Genomic DNA, 20,133 nt, shown 5'->3' with positions numbered 1-20,133 from the left:
TTGGTCTAGAATCCTGAACTGCAAGACAATCTGTTTGGCTGAAAACAAGCTAAATGTTGTTCTTTAATCTCTGAAAGGTAGGCTTCTTTGTGGCTTCTGAGTAGAAAAACAACACTTAGCATTTCAGCAAACCAGTATTCAGATGTGTATCTGAAACTGCATATAATAAAGGATGAATTTACTGTTTGCTTCCTTATTTAAAAATTCATAACACGGGGTGAAACCTACCACTACACGGCTGCCACAGTCAGTCACAAGACTCTCATGCTTTCTACAGTAGAGCAGGGAGATAAAATGCCATGTTCTTCATAGACTTATATTTTAAATCAAAGCACAACTAATTATCTCCCTTATCACATCAATGACATTTCTCTCAGAAGGAATTCATTGATGGAATTTATTGCAATCATCCAGTTTCCCCGTTCACTGCACACAAGCAGCAATGCTTAGTGCAGCAGCACTCAGAAGCCCTAAGGAGGTTCAAGCTACACCATGTTTGATTTTAACAAATTCACACTTATGAAATATTCCATTATTTCTAATAATGACTCTGCTGCATTTCAGATGCAGTAGACATCAAGTACCTGATCATGGGGAATGCATCACAAGTGAAAAAGCCAAGATGTCTTGGGATGGACAAGGCTGAAATCCCTAAAGATATGGGTAAAGATGATGCATTTAAACTCAGTCAAATATTAGTTTCCTCCACATAAAAGGTTCTGTGTAATTACAGATAACAAGTACTTCAGCAACCTCTTCATCTTAGGGATGATAAAAAGCAGACACTTCAAAAACCACAAAAGAAGGTTAAGAAGGGACAGAGTGGTTCAATTAGCAAATGTAACTGGTTTTAATCCTGCAGTCTTAGAACACGAACTAAGAACATTCAGGCATTTTTACTTTGTTCGGTTTTGTAACAAGAGCTGTAAATAGGCACTGGGTCTTACAGTAGCATGTGCAATGCAAGATGCATCAGAATTTTCTAAAATTGTTAGGTAGTACAAAAAATTTATAATGTATAGAATTAGAGACTTCTATTTTCCTCTTTTTTTTTTTTTTTTTTTTCAGCTCCCTTATAGAGCTAGATGAATATGTTAACGTTTCAGATAACTCTCAACAGAATGTTGGCCTCTCTTCAGACCTTTGGTTCAGACCAATAAGAGAAAACAGTAACCAACCCAAATTGTTTGCATCTTATACATAACTCTTCATTCTAAAAAACATGCTGGTGAAATAAATGTAATATTATAAAACCTTTGTACAGCATTAGAAATACTGAGCATTTACTTCAACAGTGAAACAAGTGTGTTGAAGTTCAATATAGTACATGATTTCTTTTGAAGACAAGTAGTGACTGTATAGACAAGGGGATAAAGCTCCCCCTTATATTAGCATGATACCACAAAATTGGAATGAATGTCAAACTCTAAATGCAGAAGTGAGAAATAGTGAGAGAATTCTCATGTCAGTGAGCATTATGATTCCCTCCTGTGATAGTTTCTCAGGAAAACTTCGGACACTGAAAAGCAAACGCACATGTCTAAATCCATAATACTCTGTTTCAGAGGGTTACAATGAATCCTATGGGAAAATTCTCTGGACAACAATCAGCTGGATAGAAAAGCTTTTTATGTAAAAACCTGAACAAGAGAACACTTGATATAAGGACAATGAGGACATCTTTAAATATTTATGTACAAATATGTGCACGGTTTTTAACTTTATACAAGACATTTTATTGTTAATACCCACTGATGATGTTTTGTTCTACACAAAGGTCATTAGCTAGGAGAAAGACAGTTGTTCTCCATACTTATGCAACAGAAAACTGGTTCTTAAGACATTGCCAGAATGACTGCATTTTATGGGTACATGTATAAAACATCAGAAAGATTCTCTGAACAGTTCTGGTTGAAGCTAGAGCCTCAGCTGCTATCTCGTCTGTTCTGGAGCCTATACTCAGATTTATAACTAAACAGTTCTAATTGGTGAAAGGGCTATAACAAGGTTGAATAGAGAACAGGTCATAGCACCACAGGTTATCAAAAGACAAAATGTTTTAGTCATGCTGACAAATTTTATCAGTGTCCCATTTACTTTGGTGTGAGAACAGAGGTTCCGCTCTGGAGTAATGATGGGAGAATAGATAGTGGTAAATGTACAGTGCTTGACAGAGCTGTCTTATGTGTCTATGATGGGACAAGTCAGGTAGTCATCCCACTAATGCTGCCACAACATGGCTCCACAAGCTTTGCAATTCAAAACAATTAGTTTATTTGTGGCAATGTACACTGTTACTGCAACTGGTGTGGACAATTACTGAGGGAACACAGAGCTGGGAACACAAGGAGGTCACCCTCATTTTCACAGTAAAATGAGTTGCACTCTTTAGCACACATGCACATAAATTGAGTTTATCCAGGCCTAATTTGGCCAATCGTGCCTAACTCTTTCTGATATATACCATGTATAGGAGCTTACTCACTTGTCATTTAACCCTGAGCTAACCACAGATGCTGTTCTCAACTGCAAGTACCTGGCTGTTATCCTGGAGAAAGTCTGAGCTTTGAAATAACTGTGGGACTAGGACAGGTAAATAAGAGAAGCAGGGGAGTATTAAACATTCAGACCAAAGCTAAATTCTTGATTATTGCTATTTACCGTCTGCTGTAAATAGATGATCATGAAAGTTTTAATGCTTTGAATTGTCTTACTTAGCAGGCTGATGTCAGTAGAGGAATTTACATACACAGAATTAAAAGGTATTTTTATAGAAGAGAGAACTGTCAGGAATTGCTGAGATAGCACAAGAGAAAAAAATTACATTATGAATTCACAATAGTTAAACACATTAGCCCTGAAAGATTAAGACTTTTGTTTCTAATTTCAAGAAAGTTCCCCTTTTCCAAGTTTTATTTGGGAAAAAAAAAAATGCAGTTAACAGATTTCCTAAGGATTAGAAAATAATTAAAATACTTTTAAATCTTAAAAATGTACAACAGTCCTTGCATAGTCCTTAGAGGGTACAGAACAATTCAAAATACTGTGGTTTACCAATTTAATGTTACCAATTCAATGCACCTCAGAAACAATTTGTAACTTCTGCACAACCGATGCCAGGCTCAGCCAAGTTGTGTTTTTACTACAGTTGTAAAAACTATTTTGAATAAAAAGAAAACAATGAGCTAAGCTTTTCATTTACAGCATAAATGAAACACATAATCCTGAATCCTTAAATCCTCACAGATCAGTCAATTTCTAATTTTTCTAAAAAGTTTGTCTTTTGCTTATTACGGGTCTGCCTGTGTCACTTTGGGAGGACCAAAAGCAGTGCAGATAGATGAGAAACGTACACACCTAACTTCTATCACTGAGCCTAAAAGCACACAAACCTTCCCATGCCCTTCTGTGGGCTGTGGGGAAGCTGAGAGGCAGCCATTCCTTGTATCCACACACTCTTAGCCTTCCTCCCCCTTCCTAATTTTCTGCAGCATCCAAATGCCCCTCAAGGTTACCATCAATTCACTTGTGGAAAAGTGTACCATATACAACACCAGAACATTGAGACAAAACATTAGCAGATTTACAGTTCACCTGAAGGAATGAGTGACAAAAAGGTATTTATTTCTAGGATGCTTATCAGGTGAGACTCAGTACTCAAAAAAGAAATGTCAGAATTGTAACGCAGTCATTGTCTGATGTGTTCCTTCCATACCTTAAAAGCAGCACCTCCATGAATAACAGATTTGATGAAAATCCCAAGATCAGCTCCAGTCTCCCGAGATTTGTTGCCTTTTAAGCTCACACCAAGTCCAGCAGAGCCAGAGTCGTTCAGAGGAATCTCAAAGGTCAGCTGCTCTGTGGTTTCTGGAGAAAGAACACTGCAGCTTGGTTCTCCCTTCTGTTGGAGAAAACAAGGATGAAAATGTGAGTGTAAAGAGGGCAGAGACAATACATAAAGTAGTTGCATCAATAGGTTCATACAACAATATATTGTTCTCTTTTCCAGAAAGTAACCTGAAGCAGCAACCTTAAACCCAAGAATGCATTTTGCTGATATTTTTTTCACATGATCTAGCTTAAAATGTTACTTTTAATGATACCTCAGAATATGCATAAATAGAAGGTAAAATAGCTTAGTTCCACATGAAATAAAACTGATGTTGCAGCAGAATATAAAAAAGGCATTTATTTTAAACAGATCTGCATAGCAAAAGTAAGCCATAAAACTCTCAACATATTTTCATACAGCTCACAAGCTGTAATGATAGTTGCACTGTTATATCCCATTTCCCTCTGAAAATTGAGTTTCATCCTTAAGCCTGTCTACAGAAGGAAGCTGGTGTAACAAAAGCAAGGGTGAGAATTAAAAACACAGTAACCTATTCTGCACTAACTCCCTTGTACATACTTTTATTCCACAGAAATTTGGGTTATTTTTCCTTCTGATATAGAGGTTGATCCCAAGATTTTTCCCAGCTTAGATTGCTGTTTAGAAGATTGGCAAGTTGTGCATCTGTAGCTAGCAAAGACCAGACAGAACTTTCCTTTACTGTGTATTGTATCTACACTTTTCTAGAGTTACATGCTGTTGTTGGGGGGCTGCTTGCTTTGTTGTTAGTTTTTTTCTTAAAGCAGGTTAGAATAACAAAATGGAACAAAATCAAATTCTTGCCTGAAATACTTGTGCTCTACAGAAACGAAACAAGGAGACCTACTATGGAGTAAAGTGTTCATGAAAGGATTAGTGGAAAAGATCTTATGCATCTGATTTTATTTCATTCTTCCTTCTCCAAATAACTCGAAGACACTCTCCATCATCTTCGGTAAGTCATGGGTAACAGGAGAGGTGCCTGAGGACTGGAGGATAGCAAATGTCACACCAGTCTACAAGAAGGGCAAGAAAGAGAACCTGGGTAACTATAGACCGGTCAGTCTCACCTCCATCCCTGGAAAGGTGATGGAACAACTTCTTCTTGTTACTATCTCTAGGCACATCAAGGACATGGGGGTCATCAAGAGCAGTCAACATGGTTTTATCAAGGGTAAATCATGTTTGACTAACCTCATAGCCTTCTATGAGGAAATTACTAGGTGGATAGATGATGGTAGAGCGGTAGATGTGGTTTATCTTGATTTCAGTAAAGCATTTGACACCGTCTCCCACAGCATCCTTGTAGATAAGTTGATCAGGTATGGGTTTGATGATCAGGTAGTGAGGTGGATCAGGAACTAGTTGAAAGGAAGGAGTCAGAGAGTTGTAGTCAATGGGGCAGAATCTGGTTGGAAGTGTGTGACTAGTGGACTCCCTCAGGGGTCGGTACTGGGACCGGTGTTGTTCAACATCTTCATCAATGACCTGGATGAGGGTATAGAATGTACCCTCAGCAAGTTTGCTGATGACACTAAGCTGGGAGGAGTGGCTGACACACCAGAAGGCTGTGCTGCCATTCAGAGAGACTTAGACAGGCTGGAGAGTTGGGCGGGGAGAAACATGATGAAATTCAACAAGGGCAAGTGTAGAGTTTTGCATTTGGGGAAGAACAACACGATGTCCCAGTACAGGTTGGGGGCTGACCTGCTGGAGAGTAGTGTAGGTGAAAGAGCCTTGGGGTCCTGGTAGACAGGAGGATGACCATGAGCCAGCAATATGCCCTTGTGGCTAGGAAGTACAATGGCATATGTCCAAGACATATGATGTCTCCTGCAGTCCTTAAGGCCAGTCTGTTTTGTCCCCCTGGGCAAACAGTTCCCACGTGCTGCTGCTATTCTTCCACTTCAACCTGCGACATCTGCATCAGACTCCCCGCTTCTGTATATTAGTACTGTGGTTTAGTCTTCCAATACCATGGGGAAAGCAGTGAGGGAGGGTTGTTATCACAGGACAAAAAAGCTCCCATGTCTACCTTCACCAGAGCAGTCACAAATTGCTTTGTAGTGTTATCTCAGTATAAACACGGACTTCATATAAAACTGAGTTTTATCACATTCAGATCAATTTTTAATGGGGATGGCTGAAGGTGAGCCCTGGCAGAAAGCCTATTATTCTGAAAAAAAACCCAACACCTCGAAAAGCAAACAAAACTTTAAAGGAAAATGTGACACAGTATTTTTATCAAGAAAAATGTATTATTTTTTTTTTTCTGTTGGCTTCTTTTTCAGGTGCATCTTACCTGTTTCACTTTAAGCTCCAAGATGTATGTTGATTTCAGGATAAGGATTTCATGCATTTGTTAACACAAACTTGCAAAAAATGACAGAGAACAGGATCTATACATGTCCCTCAAGACAATATATGAAAATAAACTAGGCAGATGAGTCTACCTTGAATTTGAGTCAAGCCCTCTAATTAATACCATTCTCATTTGTACTACGACTCTTGTCACTGACTGAGCCATGACACTGATAAAAGGCCAGAGACCCCCCTGCCATGTCCAAGGTCTTGGCAGTGCCAGGGACAGCGGTGGCTGTAGGAGGCAGGATGCCATCCCCTCCTCTGCCGCTTGGGCACACAGGCACAGGCTCTGCAGCAACACCGTGCTCTGCTGTAGGCTTCAAGAAACTAGCAAACTTACAAACTTATTTAACCTTGGGGAAGGGGGAAAGCCTAAAAGGGGGACACAATAATAGTCTTCAAAACACTTAAGCACTTACAGTAGCATTTTTCCCCTTCTTTTTTTGCAGGCAGTTTTGGACAACAGAAATGTCTCTTAAATAGCAAGCAAGGAAATGTTGGCGAATCACGAAGAAAACCTTTGCCATCAGTAGCTGGGGAAAAAGACTGACTAGGCAGCCACCAGAATTCTCACAATACAAACTTACTAAAGTAATAGCATTACACAGTTTTTCAGTATAATCTAGTCCAATTTCTAATTGCTAATAGCAGAGTAATAAAAAAGGAATAGAATTGTCCAATGTTCTACAGTATTTCCCAACTGTCTTTAACACAACTGTGCTGTGCATTAGCTCCTGTTAAGTAACCTAGCAGGTCACTGTCTGCATGCCTGGATGTGTTATCTATCAAAGTACAGTAAATTTTTGCCAGCATTTTGTTTTTCTCTGCTTTCCTTAGTACTTAATTTGGAAACAGTAACATTTGACTACCATTTCCGTTGCTACAATTTTCTGGGAAACAATTAATTTAATCATACAGAAATCTTAGTAAATGTAAGGCTAAAAACCAGCTGCTTTCACCTATTACTGGACAACAAGAACTCTCTAATCTTCCTGGAAGTCTTTCACAAGTATTTCTTGTTCAATATTGTCCAATCATCTCAAAAATCTTGTCTTTTCAGTATTTATATTCAGCTTGATAAGAACATCCAGAGAAAGTTGATTTAAAAATAATGCAGAATTTTAATAGTACTATCGAGAATTTGTTACCCATAAGGGAGGGTGAATGACATTTCAATGATTTCACAGGGATGGGTAACAGGAATTGAGAAGCACATCTACAAATCTATGACAAATTGACTGTAAGACCAAATAAACTCTGTCTTTATTCCCTTAAAATTTTAATTTGCTACTCGATGACAGCAAATTCTGGGTAGTCAGTCTTTCATGCAAATACCTTTTCTTTGTGGGAGAATGTAAGAAGCAGCAGAAAGGAGAAAAATAGAGGAATAAAAAGGGATGAACAGAACCTAGAAGCTTATTTTCATCCTATACTCGCTAAATGGTTTCAAATTACTATCCTGATGACAGTGCTCTTCCCAAGGAATGTCTTTTCAATTATGACCACGAAGAGCTCCAGTCATCCTTAAGTTAACAGCTCATCAATTAACTACTTCATTTGGGTATCTAATTTAATAAGTGCTGGTTCCTGTTCCTAGAATATGCAGGTATGAATACTAAACACTGCTAGTGACTCACAGAGCTGGATTTCCACTGCTTCTGTTTCCCTGAGTTTGCTAAAACACTATTGCAAGACATCAATACTTTACAATAGAGCAACCACCATCATCTGAATTATGGCCTGGTAAAAGAAGTCCACTCCAATGCCCTAAACCTTGAATTCTATTAGAAATATTTTTTACCTCAAGATCACCCTAGAATCTCAATTCAGTCAAATACAGACTGAATGAAATGAGTTGCAGCATAAATATATTTCTAGCCCAGGAAAAACCTACAGGTATATAATGAAGTCTCACCAACAAATTATTGGTATTTTACAGACCAGACAGAATATACTTTTAACTTTCTCTTATTCCCATAACACACAAAACCTGCTCAATCATCAGTACAAACAGAATTGCAACCTTTGAAAAAAGTACTGTGCATTATATTCCTCCCCTTTCAACTTAGCCTATGGTTATATCTCCTCAATATTGTGTCAGTTCTCTGTCTACCATGGGACGCCACTTTCAATTAGTCCTTTTATTTAATCTTACAATGCCTGTTCTCATTGACCACGGCACTTTTGATCTGTGGATTTATGATAATCTAATGCATATGTCTCACTGGAAAGGTTACCTTATTTATCCCTATTGTTCTCTTGCCAAAAGAGAAGCTTACAAAAAAAATAAAAGTAGCTCCCACTTAAGCCAGGAAGGAAATAGCATTTGTTTAACACAACAAGAGACCTTTCAGTACCTGTCTGATGCCCTTGACCAACACATTATTATGGTCTCTCAATATGCTGTCTGCCCCTTGCCTAGCTGCTCATTTCTGATAAGAGATGCCAACTCCCTGGAGTGCCATTCAAAGCTGAGAGCAAAAGGGAAGAGACCCAGGAGGGTTATTTTCAAAGGCTTATGAAGGAAATAAGACATTTACATGCTTTTGCAATTATTTTCAGCAAAAATCTGTAAAAGTTAAAAGAGCAGCATTTAAATTGTGACACCACATAAATATTATTGCCAGAAAAACTTGATAAGAAGCTACCTCCTTATTTGCACTATTGTCTGTGTTCTTTCCAAGAGCTTTACCACGATTAAGAAATACTTGGCAGACAGCTCAGTATTCACTCACTATAAAATCTACATTGTATTTTGCAATAGATATAAAGTAATGCTCTTCAAAATAATACTCAAAGCTAATGCACTGCTATAATCTCATCACAATCTAGTAAATAACTGAAGCCATTGCTGCATGTAGTAATCTTTAGCATTTCTGACAGATGCTTCTATATTGGCTTTTTAAAAATCATTTGTATTACATAATGCAATAAAAACTAAATGGTCACTAATGGCACACCCTGCTAAGACAGAAAAAAAAAAAAGCCAATAGCACATCCATAGAGATAAATCATACTGTACTTGGATATTTTTTACATTACCACAGTACACTACAAATTTATGTCATATTAGATAGAATGGTTCTGGTTCGACAGAGAGATTCTCTGGAATTATAGCTTCAAAACTGACAAAACTAGATTTAGCTCTTTAACCAAGACAGATCCATTGCATTTCACAGTTTACCATTTGATGTCACAAGATGCTTCAAAATGGAGATTATCCAGTTTTCTTGACATACCTCAAGATTCCAAAGTAATTCTGACCCAAGGAAGTGGTTTGTCCTTGCAAAGGAGGTTTTGTAATTCAGTATGGCACTGCTACTCAGCTTTTAAAAATGAAATCTTTCTTAACCTTTGAGGTTATGTACCTGTAGCAAAGTGAAAAAATTTAACTAGTTGGTCCTCAATCAAGGTATGTCCCACTCTGAAAACACTCATTTTCATCACATGTGTGGGGTTAGCCATGTGCTTAAGCACCCTAGTGAGGTGAAGCCTTATGCAGCTAATATACCTTACCACCTAGATCATAGAATCTTATCAGGTATGAAGGTGGAAGATTGCATGGTGTTTTCAGGGTGAATTAAGGATTGCCATTACTGTGTACTTTCAGAATATACTACAGGCAAACAGATCACTAATGCTGTGATGTACAAATCAAATTCTTTACTCAATTTATTGGTTACTGTTTTAAAGAGGCAATAAACAAAGCAATAAGTTCTGTGTTTTTCTTTCATGTCTACCTCAAATGCCACATGCACATGTTTTACATAAAGTCAGCCTAGGAAATTTTTTTTTATGGATTCTAAGGCAGTGAGACTTAAAAAAAATTCATATGGTATATGGAATAAATCTGGTGATCCTTGTAAATGGCAAGGCACTACAATTGCCAGTAATATTTAAGAATTGCCCATATACTTTGGTTTTATTAAATGCAAATACTGCAAATCTGGGTAAAAGCATCTAAAATGTATAAAGACTCAATTTCTGTTAAAAGTCAGATTTTATTTGCTTCTGTTCTGATGCAGAGATACGTCTGATCACCAGAGCTGAGATTGACGCTATTAAGTAAACAGTTTTTCTTTCTCAATGCTCTGAGGTAGGGTTCCTCAATTTAGAAGTTTTGGGCAGAAATCCTGTAAGCAAATACAGTATGTCATGGTATGAGTAACATTACACTTAAGTCTCCTTACTTGCCTCCACTCTAACTTCTTCCTTACCAGCAGGCAGAGCACCATCAGAGGTTCTTGCAGGCAATGTGTTATGACTACAGCTTTCAGACCACTCTTTTTAGGTTTCTCACATTTGCAGGAAAATAGGAAGACTGGGATGTGAAAGACAAATCATTACTGGATCATAACACTTTGATGGGCTTAATGGAGAACGCAACAGGAGACAAGATGCAATAATGTCTCTGTGGTCTCGAAAAGGCTGTCACTGTCAGGTGGAAAAGCACAGGAAACACGTTTGCTGTGTTGGTAGCTGTACTGGTGCTTCTCAGCATAGGAAAACTTACTCTACCACTGCAAAATTTTCAGACTTCGCTTAAAGAAAAACGCAACCACTTTTTAAAGATACATTAATTATTCAACCAATTTATTCCCCTTTGGAAAATTAGGGAGTTCCCCAAAAGTTGGGATAGAGAGTTACTTTTTGCCATACCTGCAGTTCACTGTGACAGGAAAAACTGCCATGTTCCTTCCAAACAGTAATTTCTTACTGACTTCTATAATGAGCACAGCAACTACTCAACAAAACTCAGCACACAGTTTCCAGTACTCTGAGCTATAATAAACTTCTCAAAGACATCATGAATGCTGAAAACCTTTGAGGAGCTGCACTACACAATGTTTTCATTCTAAAAAGATACATTTGCTTAGACAAAACCTACACTAATTTCTTAACTGTTCCAGATAATCTACAGGCCCAGAATTAAACACTTTCATTCAAAACTTTTTAGAAAAAATAGGACTTTAAAAAATCTACAATTTATGAAGTTATTCAAGATGACAGGTACTATGTGTATTCACAATATCCTTCTCTTCATTATGCAGAATAACTCAAGAATTGCATCTTGTATATGTTATTAAAATCCAATATATATATTGATCTTTCTTCCACACGCCTCCTCCCCCATCAGACTCTGCTCATTTTGAATAGAGGTAACAAAACAGAAAAGAGGTAGTTGCGGGAATCATTTTGTGAATGAAATTATTTGACTATTTCTGGTTAATTAAGCACAGGAATCACTGGTTTGGCCTACAAAAACAGGTGCAAAAATGGTTAAGACTAGGCTGAAATTTCATCTATTATTTCCTGCACATAAAAACCCCCAACAATTAAAAGGAAAGAATAAAAAATCAGCTTTGAATATTAAAAATAAAAAGGACAATACTTCATGGAAACAATTAGTACACCTTCAGACAGAGAAGATTAAGGTACTGGAAGGAATTTACTGAAACATAAAAGTTAATCACATGGTAAACAGAAAAAGAGATGCTTAATTGAAGTTATCCTCATCCTGCTTCCTTCTACCCTGTGTAATACATGTGCAAAAAAGATGCTGAGTTGAAGATCAGCCACTACATTATATACATACTTATATACAGAGCTGTTCTCATTCAAGTAGCTTTGCTTGTTTTAACAGTGTGGGGATAAAGAAAGAGAAGAGGGAGTAATTGATTTTTATATAATTATTACAAGAAATGGCACCTTCAGATCACACCTGTTTTCCCAGACAAAAAGCAAGATGCAACAAATATACATGATCAAAACACTACTTTCAAAACACAAGAGAATGGTAGCGACAGTTTGATGTGGCTATACTCCAATTACTTTGACAGTAGTTGGAAAATATAAACCTGTTCAGTTAAGCCAGTTTCTCTTTGTAATACCCACCATCCTTTAGAAAGTAATCAATGTTACACAGTTTAAAACCCAAAGGCACCTTAAGGAATGCACTAATCACTGGTCACTCTGTAGACAGTGGTAATTAAGTGAATCAAGATTTTCCCCAGAGTTTTGGAATCAGCTCCTTACTCAGCTGCTTCATTGTCAACAGCTGGCATGAATTACTGGGAACATTTGGCTAACTGGATAATAAGGAGGGCAGCCTGTGGTTGGTCCAAATTCTACTGCACTGAACTACTTCCATAAAAAAAATAAGTATCTCATGAGATCCTCCTTTTCTTTTTTTAAAGCGGTAACAATACTACAAAGATCAGGGGTTCTGTTCTGTTCCCGAATTATATGCAAACAATCTAACTGTACAACTCTCAGATGTTGCATGGGCTAGTGTAGCTGAAGCTACATGTAATTTAATAATGTCTGTTAGCAAGACAGACTCATCCTCACCCATATCACATCTCTCTTGGCTGTTGTGGTAAAGGTTTGCTACTCTGAATATATTTTTCCACTTGCTAGCAGTTTATCAGCACAGATCACAGAATCAAAACTCCCAAATTCTGCTCTCATCCAGCTTACTGAAGATAAAATATTTGTGAGACCAAGCTTTCTCCAAACCACAGCTTTGTTAAAGAGACAGTGTCAAACTGTATTATTAGACATCCAGTAAACCAAATGCCACCTCCTGTCGCTTTGTTACATTATTTGCTCTGTGCCCATTCAGCTATCAAATTCTTTCCAGAAATCCATGTAGGAACCCAGTTCTAGTGGAGCAACATGCTCAAATGTGGTTTTGTGCATGTCCTCTATTGGGTCCAAGTTCCAGAGGCACAGGAACCTTTGCCACAGGAAACTGTGTTTACTAGGTGGTCCTTCTCCTTTTCCTTCCAACAGGTAACAGGGAATGTAAAGGAAACAAACAGCTTATCAGATTACAGTCCCCAGATAAATGCTCAAATCAAGAACCAGTCTGATTTAAAGCAATTACTCTGTTATTGCCAGGCATTCACAAAACCCCCAAGTATTTAGGTAAACTTTACACACATGCTACATAGTCAGGCCATTCAGTTACAGCTGTCCTTGAAAAATACTGGATCATCCACTGCCTTTCTTTCAAAAAATAAACATTTTAAGTGCTGGCTTTTTTCTCCTCTTTGATCGAAACAGCACTGCAACTTTTTGAGTCAGCAGAGGATTAGTCCAATGTAATATCATGGCTAAAACTAAAACCAAACAAAAAAGCTAAATCAATTTTAATCATTATTATTTTTTAATCTTTGCTGAGACTATTCTCAGACATCTCATGAATTCTAACAAGCAATGTGTTAGTATCAACATCTGTTAGCTTAGTGGTATGGCAACCCACACTTTTGCCATCAGCTACCAAACAGATGTTGCTGAAAGGCTTTTAAATTTAGAAGGGCTGGTTTCATAACACTGTCTAATGTATTTCAGTAATTCACATTTGTATCATATTGTACTTGATTGGGATAACAAGAAACACAGAACACTGCTAGAATTCACATATCATCAACTGTTACAGTGAGAGCCATCACTTGTGCATCATTCTTTCACAGAGGAAGCAATCTGAGCAAAGGTCAAGCCAGCAGAATAAATGTGGCTACTTTCTGGATTTCAATCATCTCAGTCATAAGTAAGTCACCTTTTTGAAAGGTAGTTAATCCTTGCTGTAGGGGCTAGAAATTAATAGCAGGCAATTGTAGTAGGTGAAATTTATAAATAGCTCGCAGATTCTTCCAGCCTTTTATTCCTACACACTGGTATTTCAGAAGAGCTGGTGGAAGAAAACCTAAATATAATAGATAGTTTAGTACTTTCATCAGAAATTTCCCTCCAATCCACACAGATGACTCTACATCTCAGAGTAAACTAAACAGTATCACAATGACTGACTGTGCTTTTGGAATCACTGACAGCAAATGCTCAGTTACAGGGCTGAAAATATTCTGCCACTATTCTCAAAGGTTACGCAGTAAAAAAGGGAAAATGAAAAGTTTTGTTAGGACACCTCACAATTGCTGTGCTACAGGAAAAAGTGGACACCAGCAGCACAAGAGGAAAGGCTCACATGAGAGAATCTGAACTCCCCTCCAGTTCTTATCCTACCACAGACACTATTACCTCCATCAATAAACTGTTAGCATTGTTCTGTGAGGAGGCAACGGAAGATTTTGGTAGAAGATTCTGCTAACAGTCTATAGGAAAGGAAAAGCAAGAAGGCTGCATCTTAAGAATGAAGGCAGTTTGTATTCTTTAAAGGAGATAAAATGAGACAAAAGCAGGAAATGCTGTCCTTCCTTTATCCTGAGAACTTCTTAATGAAAAGTCAAGTATAGCCATAAATCAAGATAAGGAAGAGGCGACCAAAGAGATGACCTTCATTGAGAGGAAACAAGTATGCATCAGATAGCAGTTTTATACTAATGTAGTCCTCCTCTGTCTATGTGACAGAAAGGAGAACACAGTTTCATGTGAGCATTTCAAAAAAACACAAATTAAAATCAAGCACTTGATACAGAAGAAAAATCACACATACAAGAGTCTATGTAGTCAGCCAAAGTAAAACTTGCTTCCAAAATTTGGGGGGGAAGTGCATTGGAATTTTATTCATCACCACTCCTGTTTGGCACCTGGCTTATGAGATACATCTCCTGGGGGCAGCCACCCCACCAGTTTGATCCTGATAAGCTGTAGGACTCATTACATGCACTTTAAATTTCTGGTTTAGAGTTGGTTGCTTTTCTGAAAGAGAACAATCCATTTTTGGTGATGCTTAACATCACAGTTACAAAATTAATTTATAATATTCCCTTGTGAGTTATGCTTATGACGTAATTTTGGGGAGGAAAATTCAGAGTCCACGGAATTACATCTGAAGTAGATAAAATCAACTACCCAAAATTAAATGAAAGTATAAATACTTCTCAAACAAGCCTTATATAATTACCTTTTACTGGCTTTCTCAACCAACAGCTGTTCATTTCTATTTCTTGGACTAGCTTTAAAACCTGCAATATGTTCAGGAAAAATTCAGGAAAAAACAAATTTACCAGCTCTCGAGGTAGAAAGGCCTCCTCCTGACGAGCCACAATCAGACAAACCGTTTCCCCTTGCTTTGTGCTCCTCAGCATAGCTACGAGCTCTTCCTGGGTCCTGCCAGTGATGTCCCGTCCATTGACCTACCAGACCGAAAAGAAGAGAGGATCTGTGAGTTCACCTTTTTTTTTTTTTTTTTTTCATTTTCCCCTCACCTAACACAGGTGTCATTCAGTGATTGAGAGCAAAGAATTAGCAACAACTTCCACACTGTTTCCCCCTCTGGCTCTGCACACACACTGAATTTCTTTTCGCCTCATTTTCACCATCTCTTCCAGCAGGTCTGTAATACCCACCTTGCAGGGGTGGTTTGTGAGGCTTAATTACTAACACTTTGAAGCTAAAAAGTACAGAAGCAAGACCTAAGTATTAATAGAATTCTTTGCCTTAAGGGCTTTTTCAGATTTTTTGTAGGTGGAAACAACCCATCAGTTACTATGACTGTAACTTACAAGATACCTGAAACTTTTAAACCAGACTGATCTGATCAATACTGCCTTAAAATGAGCACTTAACCACCTCACTATTAACTAGAGATTTTCTGGATATGACTCAAGAGGAAAGACATGTTTTGTTTCTAAACGGATACATTTATCTGATTTAAGAACCAATCAAGGTGTTATCAGATTCTCCTTCGTCAAACTACCCATGGACCCATGTGAAAAGCAGTTTTCCACATTGCAGTGTGAAATACTTGTTGACAAACAGTAAAAAAGCCAGTAGAAATGACTTTTAAAAAAAAGACAAAAACAGGATCAAGAATTTCAATTCAATACATCAGTAGCACATGTAAAGAAACAAAATATTGATGCCAAAATCAGTGATCAATACTCAGTTCAAATACAATGGAAGTTTATTCCTAACCTCCAGGATTCTGTCTCCTGACTGCAAACGACCATCTTTTACTGCTGCACCTTTTGGCAAAATGTTCTTCACAAAAATTGGACCAGGACCATGAAGTGAAGAGTCTCTGGTAACCACAGTGAAACCAAGTCCTTCTGGACCTAGAAAGTCAGATAAAGAACTCCCAACATAAAATTCAACAACCAAATGATGATCATTAAAAGCAAATAACAACAGTATCACATCATGGACATTCATTCAGGTTAGGTCTTTTAAAAAAAAAAAAAGGCAGACAAAAAGATGTTAACGTCAGGCTATTTTCTGCACAGACTAGAGAATTCTATCACTGTTAGAACATGCTCAAATTCTCATGCAACAGCTAGAGATGGAATACTTTTCAATAACCTACAATAATACAAAACAAGTGAGAACTCTCATTTTAGAGCATTCACCTTTCTCTAGGTGGTGTCAGCCTTTACATAATTTTAGTCGTCTTTTAAACAAATCAGAGCAATCATAAGTGTTTATTTAGAAGTGTAAATATAATTTCACTAGGTTTCAGTAAAACCTGCTAAGAGTGGAAAATGTCACATGATTTGAATGCAAAAACTGCTGACTGCATGCTGTTAAGAAAGGACAAGTGATATTTCAAAGCTTCCATTGGCAAAGTTGTTTGTTGCTTGGAAATAAACAACTTCAAGTTGTTAATAGATGTATGCTTAAGCAAACAATTAGAGACTAAAATCAATATTAACAGGAACTGCTTATGAGCCACCATAATCACCCAGGAATAGGAGGGTCCATAAAATATTTTTATATGGAGCAGGATTGCTACCAATGTGATAGTATTCAGAGATATCATTATATCAGTATCATATGTCTATAATTTCTAAAAATATTAATTATAATTTTAAAATCAAAAGCATTACATCCAAAATGGGGAAAATTCTAAAGTAGATTTTGTCAGCACAAAGTTGAAGATATCAGAAGTAAAAATTACTGATTTAAGTTCAAAAATAACAAAAATTAAGAAATGACAGCTTCATTATGTTTATTATGTGTTATAAAGATACAACAGATTTTTTTTAAGGGCCACTTCTAGCATCAGATTTTACACTCATCCAAACCAGAGACAGGAATTAAACAGAAAACAGAAATGTTAATTGGGATCTGCTTAAGCACATTTTACTATGTGTGCATAAACCTATTACTCCATGCAAAGACAAATGTCTGCATGGAGCAGCAATTAAAGATATACACACAAAATTCAGCCTGCTGAGAGCTGAATAAATTGAAAGAAAACATTTGTAAAAAATAAAAAAGCGAAAGAGAGGTAAATCCAGGGTCAGCTTTTTGGATAACACAGAACAGAGTATATCTTTAAACATTTCTTTAAAAGAATGTTGTAACAGTGCTGGTCATTTAGCAGATATTAATAAAAATAACAAAGGTCACCAGCAAACAACTGAAATTTTTATTCTGTATTAGTGAGAAGGCTGAAGCATCTCTTTAATACCACATGTTGCTAAGGAAACACCTTCCACACAATCAGTAACTGAGATGTTTTAAAAATCATTTATATCTGAGTAACATGCCTCCAAAATGCACAAGAAAGCTGACTGTTGAGAACACTGCAGTTAAATTAACATTGCTTTCCCTTTTGGAAATGTTGGAACTTTTAAACAAGAAAGTAAATAACTCGTGTTTTTAATGGCACTAGATTAGCAAACAGTTAACATAGATTAATATGATATGAAATTAATCACATAATCTCCAAAGACCTACCTTTTTTCAGGTCAATCTTTATTTTCTTTGCATTTTTTTTATTGCCAAAGCCCATAAGGGGAGACAGGGAGGGAGAAGACAACTTTCTACCCAGGCGTGGGAGGTTGGGGCTCTTTGCTTGTTGTGCTGCCTGTATACCTGTCTCTGAGCTGCTTGCTTCAGAAAGATTAATCATTTTCAGAGCAGGTTTTGGATGAACAGGAGGTGGAATCTTAGTTTTTGGAACTACTTCTTCATTATCCAGAAAACAAAGGGGAGCGATAGCAGACTTCTCGTATTGTTCTCGATTATACGGAGGAAGGACTTCCAACATGACACTTTGAAATTTCATTGCCTGACGGAAGATTTCTTGAGCCCTTTAAAAGAAAGGTATGAACACTCACATAGCAAACCAGAAAAAGTATACAAAGTTTGAAGTTATTAATAGAGAATAAGACAAAATATTGTCTTAAACGTGAAGAACATTCATTACCTTCACATCTACAAGGTCCCTTTTCTAAAATGTACACATGAAATAAGATTTCTAAACTCCAGCAATCCTAAAGCACATCTGTAAGGATTCCTAGCCTTCTGAGAAATCACATCAGACAGCATAAACCAGTGAACACAATTCTTCATGTGGAGCATCAGGAAGAGAAGTTTGATGGCAAAAGTTCATCAAAAGACTCCTGAAGTTACAGCTTACTACTTTTTAAAGTGTTTGTCTGTTACATATTTTCTTATAGGCATAGAGGCACACTGAGTACTTACGAGCAATTGCTCTGGTGCATATATCTACCCTGAGCAAGCTCAGGACTCTTTTTACTCCAAGTACAGCCTAACTGCCTCTCAGATTTCTTCATCATCCCTAATGCAACTGTTGGCTGATTCCACAGCAATATAAAAGAATGAGGGTATGGGATAAATCCACACCAGAAAAAACAAACAACAAACAAACTTGTGACTACAAATTTGCAACTATTTCCATGTTCCTACATACATGGATAAATAAAATAGGTAGTTATTACAACTTTCAAGTAGTAACCTCTTGCTAAGGTGGATATGTGGACTTTATTTAATGAATGCTTTTATAAATGTGCTTGAAACTTGTTAAGAACATCTAATGAAACCATTCCCCTTGAACTGATAACATGTTAAAAATACAGTGTTAGGGTTCCCATGCATTGCAAAGCAATAAAGATAAGCTGGCCAAAGCAACTGCTCATAAAGCCTTTCCTGCATTTTGAATGATCTGTAGATTTGGTCAATCAAGACATTTGATGAACCTTGGATTCTAAAGAAACAACGGAGGCTTCTTCCTTTATATACTTTCCTCTCCTACATTTTGATGAAGTGGTCTGATTTTCATCCATACTGCAGAAGAAAACTCAAGTACAAGTAGAAATAGTAGTTGAAGCACATTTTGAGAATGAAAAAAATAAAGCATTTCTGCTTAGCAGAATCTGGTTAAGAGGGGAAGTAACGGCTATATTAACTTTTAAATAAATCATGGGGGCCTTTTTGAGAACCATCTACATATGTCTTACCTTTCTGTAGTTTATCAGTCAGACAAAGTCAGTATTTCACTGAAGTTTTGGATTTGGACTTAGTCTCTCAAGATTCAATGTTCAAAATACTTTGGAAATAAACATTTTTTTACACTGATACTGAAAGGAAGTCACCACAAATGTTAACATCTTGAATACACACCTAGTGTTTTCCAAGATCAACAGAGCTGCACAAAACCTCCACCTTGCAGCTGTAGGTAGTGAAAGGGAAGAGCTGTTTCAAGGCGTGCTTTTTGCAGCATGAAGACACTGAAGTCAGGCCGCAGTCCCAATGGACACTGCTGTGGGAAAGAACCATCTTGGCTACACTAAGTGCGTGTGCACCAAGAGTCAGAATAACTACATTCATTGACAGAGGACACAGCCAGAAGAGAAACCTCAAACTTAGAAAAGAAACGTAGCATGGAAAGTGTTGTAGGAAGGTATTCTTCCAGCACAACCCTCAAGGGTCAGGTTTCAGAGCTGTAACCGCACTGTTCCAGTGCATACGCTGAGGTTATATGTTGCCTCCTCACCTACAGCCTGTAAAGGCTTTCACGGACAGACCTTACCCTGATCATAGAAATTATGTCATGCTCCTAGCATAAGGATGTAAAGTCTTAACTGGGTTTCTTGCATATCCCACCTTCGTCCTTGTAAGAAGCCACTTGGCCATATGTTTCAAGGTGATTTAGTAAAGCAGTTTTAGGAGATGAATATTTTAAA

At 37.3% G+C, this 20,133-nt stretch overlaps 1 protein-coding gene across 1 annotated transcript in view; it reads right to left on the bottom strand.

The window, feature by feature from the left end:
• Positions 1–20,133, bottom strand: part of LOC104387563 (partitioning defective 3 homolog B-like) — a gene marked incomplete at its 3' end in the record, with an annotated part of 181,676 nt that overhangs the window by 13,285 nt on the left and 148,258 nt on the right. The window contains exons 7-10 of the mRNA XM_009996336.1: positions 17,882–18,237; positions 16,118–16,257; positions 15,208–15,336; positions 3,716–3,901 (exon numbers count right to left, since the gene is read on the bottom strand). Coding sequence (XP_009994638.1) covers positions 3,716–3,901; positions 15,208–15,336; positions 16,118–16,257; positions 17,882–18,237 — 811 coding nt within the window. The remainder of the gene's footprint in view (positions 1–3,715; positions 3,902–15,207; positions 15,337–16,117; positions 16,258–17,881; positions 18,238–20,133) is intronic.

The sequence above is a fragment of the Chaetura pelagica genome, unplaced genomic scaffold (assembly GCF_000747805.2).
Source record: "Chaetura pelagica isolate M959 unplaced genomic scaffold, ChaPel_1.0 scaffold3, whole genome shotgun sequence".
NCBI classification, from domain to species: Eukaryota; Metazoa; Chordata; class Aves; order Apodiformes; family Apodidae; genus Chaetura; species Chaetura pelagica.
Note: the sequence above shows the minus strand (reverse complement) of the source record. Positions and strands in the feature narration are given on the sequence as shown.